The sequence below is a fragment of the Ipomoea nil genome, unplaced genomic scaffold, assembly GCF_001879475.1.
Source record: "Ipomoea nil cultivar Tokyo-kokei standard unplaced genomic scaffold, Asagao_1.1 scaffold3170, whole genome shotgun sequence".
NCBI classification, from domain to species: domain Eukaryota; kingdom Viridiplantae; phylum Streptophyta; class Magnoliopsida; order Solanales; family Convolvulaceae; genus Ipomoea; species Ipomoea nil.
The window spans coordinates 3,750,218-3,755,483 of NW_017619598.1; the positions used below are offsets into that span (position 1 = coordinate 3,750,218).

The window sequence follows — 5,266 nt, forward strand, 5'->3', positions numbered from 1 at the left end:
ACCTGCTTTATTCGAACCAGCCGTGGATCCTGGACAGGCTGCCTCGTCGGGTGATCCTGTGGAGCCTGTTGCTCGCCGGCGAGGCCGTCCACGTGGGCGGTCCATCAGGACCAATGTCCGTACTCACTCTATGGCCACTCGCAGCAACGCAGATGCTCCTCTTTTTGCTCTAGCAGCTCAAGTGCATCCCACGGAACCCACATGTTACTCTCAAGCTGTCAAATATCCTGAGTGGCGTGAAGCCATGGACCAAGAATTCAATGCTCTCCTGCATAACCACACATGGTCTCTAGTTCCACCCACTGCAGGTATGAATATTATTGGCTGTAAATGGGTGTTTCGTACGAAGAGAAAGGCTGATGGTGCTATTGAAAGGCATAAAGCCAGGCTGGTTGCGAAAGGTTTTAATCAGGTTCCAGGTCAGGACTTCTTCGACACTTTTAGTCCAGTGGTAAAGCCTACGACTGTAAGACTCCTTCTATCTCTAGCTTTATCATCTGGGTGGTCTATCAAACAGCTAGATGTTCATAATGCTTTTCTGAATGGTAATCTGGCTGAAACAGTTTATATGAAGCAACCCCCTGGTTATATTGATGCTAACTTCCCGAATCATGTTTGTTTGTTAAAAAGATCTCTGTATGGGTTAAAACAAGCTCCCAGAGCTTGGTTTAATCGACTACATACGTTCTTACTATCGGTTGGCTTTCAAGCATCCAAGACAGATGTCTCTCTGTTCTATTACTCTAAAGACTCTGCTTTGGTTTATCTATTGGTGTACGTGGATGACATTCTTGTAATGGGAAGTGATCAAGGTATTATGTCTCAGCTCTTGTCCAAACTGTCTGCTACATTCAAAATCAGAGATCTTGGTGAACCAAATTTTTTTCTGGGTATTGAAACAGTTAAGAGTGACAATGAGATTATTTTATCTCAACAACGGTATATAAATGATATTTTAAAACGGGCTGGAATATCTGAATGCAAACCCCTTTCTACACCTATCTCTGTCTCGAAAACTGTCCCCTTCAATTCAGATCTATATGATGATTCCACACAGTACAGGAGTCTAGCTGGAGCACTGCAATATCTCACTGTCACACGACCTGACCTATCCTTTGCAGTTAATCAGTTATGCCAGCATATGCATGCCCCCACCATATCACACTGGGAGCAACTCAAACGGGTACTCAGGTATGTTAAGGGAACAGTTGATCATGGTTTACGCATACGACGGTGCTCATCTAGAGACATTCATGCTTTCTCTGATTCTGATTGGGCTGGTTGTCCTGACGATCGAAAATCCACGAGTGGTTTTGCTGTTTTCTTGGGGAGTAATCTTATATCATGGGTTTGCAAGAAACAGAGAACTGTTGCCAGGTCATCCACTGAGGCTGAATACAAAGCTCTTGCAGATGTTTGTGCTGAGGTTCTATGGATTATGTCATTATTGCGTGAGATACAGATTCCAGGTATTTCCATTCCAAAATTATGGTGTGATAATCTAGGAGCTACATATATGAGTGTCAATCCAATCTTTCATGCGCGCACCAAGCATGTGGAGATTGATTATCATTTTGTTCGTGATCGAGTAGCTTCGGGCGATATCCAAGTCAACTTCATCTCCACAAAGGATCAACTTGCTGATATCTTTACCAAAGCTCTGCCTGGACCTAGATTTTCTTCCTTAAGGGACAAGCTACAGGTTACTAGTATACATTGTGCTTGAGGGGGAGTATTAGGACTCTATGTATATGAGTCTGTTTAGACTTCTTATCCTTGTCACACTGTGACTCTCTACTTCTTATCATTGTCACACTGTGACTCTCTATTCTATATATTCACATCATCTGATCTCATTGTAATCAAGTTCAGAAAATATAATACAATCAGTTCTCATCCTTATAATGACAAGAGAAAAAAAAAATTTTGAAATTTCAAACATGAGAATTTAAATTCCATCATTATATTCACAAGAAAGGCGCTAGACAGAGACATATACAGAGTAAAGTGACTCCACATACGACTCCAACAATTGAAATTGAAAATCTAGGTTGATAGCAAGTTGTTTAATATGTTTGATTAGCTCAAATTGTGTCATTTTACTTTTCATAGAGTTGTTTACAAGATTAATGTTTAAATAGGTTTCAGTCATAGTTTAGTAATTAATTGAATTTTGTAAAGTGTAAATATTCTTAATTGTACTTTGCTGAAAAAGTAATTTTAGGTGTAGCCCTGTAGAACATAAAGTGTTCTTCAACTGCGTTAAAAATATCAGAGTGTTTTATTATTAATCTGCCATTAATTTTGTGAATTATTCAGTATAGTTGCAAAGAGGCATAAATTGCACTATTGATTTTTGAGGACAACTAAACTTGATTTTTGAGGACAACTAAACTCTAGCCCGTCTGAATGTTCATGCATTATAAACTAACAATAAATAAACATAAAAGTCATTATTATAAAATTTTAGGTTAACTTCTATAATTAAGAAATATCTCACTACATAACAGTTTCTTTTCTATTTGTTATTAAAATGTTACCATTTTTTTTACACCTAGATATCCATTTGTATGCTTTTTTTTTTTTTTTTATAAGTAGATGAGATTTATTCTCATTTCTCACATTAAACATTATTCTTGCAAGATCTCATTCATATGCGTATGTGTCTATGTGTTAATGAAGGATACACCCTTGCACTCTTGATTTTTGTCCATTATCTTGTGCTAAAGAAATTATACATGACACTTAAAATATTGTACATTAAATTTTTATTGTACAAAAAATGCCATAAGTTTAATTTAATTTGTTAAATTATTAGAAATTATATTTATTTAATTTTAACAACATATTTTGTTAATCTTACCACATAAATCATAATTCTATATCGATAACAGGATAATTAACCTAAACAAGTTATTACCAAGACTATGTGGTCTAATGGTACCCGGGTTGGACTTTCATTTGAAAAGTTGTGAGTTAAAGCCTCAGTAGAGGCGTTATTGGCTCTTTGTGTTTCAGTAGTTTGAGAAACAGATACTACAATCTAATAGAGTTAGTAGTATTCAATTCAAAAAAAAAAAAAAAAAAAAAAAAAAAAAAAAAAAAAAACCTAAACAAGTTATGAAAGAAATAATTAACATAGTTTTTAAATCTTTTGCATACTCATTTTTAACTGATTTTTCATACTTCCTTTTCTCTTTTGTGCATTTTAATGTAATAATCATTTGTTTAATTGATAATATATTTACCTTCTCAAAAGAAACTATAAATTATGTTTTAAGATTAGGTATAAAATCTTGTACATGCCACGTAAAAATATAATTGATATATATATATATATATATATATATATATATATATATATATATATATATATATATAGAGGAGGAGGAGGAGGAGGAGTTTCAACATAATTGTTTAGCAGGAAACAAGACTAAGGAAGGGATTGACGTGAAAGTTGGGATAGGGGAAAAGAAAGGGTTTTAATTCATAAGGTTAAAATATGTCATTACTTTAAAATAATAAGGATAAAAATGAAAAAAAAGTTAGGAAGCTAGTAGCTTATTTTGGAACGCTACCTAAAGTAGCGTTCCAAAATAAGCTCTTATTTTAAGCTAGGAGCTTATTTTGGGAATATTACCAAACATAGCTTATAGCTTATTAGTAGCTTAAAATAAGCTATAAGCTCCTAGCTTAGTGTTGCCAAACAGAGTATATATATATATATATATATATATATATATATATATATATATATATATATATATATATATATATATATATATATATAGAGAGAGAGAGAGAGAGAAGTTTGTTCAAATGCAATGCGACCGTGTCTTCCTGTCGGTCAGTGTGGCCGCTTGAAAAACGCACCAGTAATATTAACAAAAGGCACCAATAGTGTTAGGAAAATGCACAACAATGACATGCACAAATACACTAAAAAACGCACAACATATCCAAATTAATGCACCATAACTTCCCACACCTAATTGTGTATTTCTGAATACTGTGTGGTGCATTTATACATATTTAATGGTGCCTTTTTTGGTGATGCATACCTAACCGTGCATATTTGTGTTGTGCATTTTCTAAACATTGTTGGTTTATATTTACATAATTATTAGTGTAATCGCACGTTAAGACGTGACCGTACCTGAACTCTGCTCTAGTATAATTTGAGAAATAAAATAATGGAGAAATCAAAGTTGAAAATGAGCTAGGTTTGAGGAAATGTGAGCAAGGAGGAAGATTGTTGTGCCAAAAAAGCCCTCTAGTAATGAGTGTTGGGTTGGGTGTGTGAATATCGGCTTTGGAATTGACTGTCTGTCTCTCTTCCCTTCTTCCCACGTAACCACGCCTACCACCCAGCGCTTCCCACACGCCCATATTAACCGCCTATATATATTCTCTCTCACTCCGTCAAACTTTCCGTGTAGTCCAATCTCATATTCTCTCATCTCCTCCAATAAAAACCATTTTCGTTCAAAATCAAAAATCCCCAAATCACAGGAAGAAGAAGAAGAAGAAGAAGAAGAAGAAGAAGAAGAAGAAGATGGGTTTACAGAACCAACTCACCGACGTTTCCACCGAGTCGATTCCGATTCTCATGGTGGTCTTCCTCGCCAACGCCGTCGCCTACCTCCGCTCCCTCGTCTTCGCTCTCCTCCGCCTCGTCGGCCTCGCGTCGCGGTTCGACCCCGACCGCATCGACGACACGCTCTACGACGCGGTCGGTTCCGGCTTGGCCGGAGTCATTGTCCTCGCCGAGCAGTTGAATTTGAACCGGATCTTCTCGTACCGGTTGCAGGGAGCCGGTCCTAACTGCGTCGTTTGCCTCGACCGCCTCGGCGACGGCGACCACGTCCGGAAGCTGGACTGCAGGCACGTCTTCCATAAGGAGTGCTTCGATGGCTGGCTTGACCAGCTCAAGTTCAATTGCCCTCTCTGCCGGTCTCCGCTCGTCTCCGATGAGAGCGTCTCCCTCACGCGCCAGCGCGTTGCCGGAGACGTGTTGGCCTGGTTCTCCTTGCGATGATGTGCGGCTATGATTGCAGTAGTTGTTGATATCTTGATGATGCGTTTATGACTTCTGAACTTTTTTTTTTTTTTTTGTTTAAATTTTATTTCCTTTTTTCAGGGAATTATTTACCTTTTTCTTTTTCCGCTTTTTGAAGTGCTCTTTGAAGAGCCCTTTTCAGTTTTCACCGATGCTGTAAAATATTTTCACAGTTTTGCCGGTCAATAAGAAACTTCATATATATAT

General features: G+C 37.2%; 1 protein-coding gene across 2 annotated transcripts; it reads left to right on the top strand.

The window, feature by feature from the left end:
• Window positions 1-4,419: 4,419 nt before the first annotated feature.
• Window positions 4,420-5,266, top strand: LOC109167805 (E3 ubiquitin-protein ligase RHA2A). Of its 2 annotated transcripts, none has more exons than XM_019316886.1 (2): window positions 4,420-4,510; window positions 4,541-5,266. In XM_019316886.1, exon 2 carries the CDS (start codon window positions 4,556-4,558, stop codon window positions 5,036-5,038), a length of 483 nt encoding a protein of 160 aa, XP_019172431.1. In that variant the 5' UTR covers window positions 4,420-4,510; window positions 4,541-4,555; the 3' UTR covers window positions 5,039-5,266. The 2 variants fall into 2 exon arrangements, with proteins under 2 accessions (XP_019172431.1, XP_019172430.1); XM_019316885.1 differs by having other exon boundaries at window positions 4,456-4,510; window positions 4,544-5,266.

Bases quoted from the DNA above. Each gene is read 5' to 3' on its own strand.
- LOC109167805 (XM_019316886.1), top strand. From the start codon at position 4,556: ATGGGTTTACAGAACCAACTCACCGACGTTTCCACCGAGTCGATTCCG.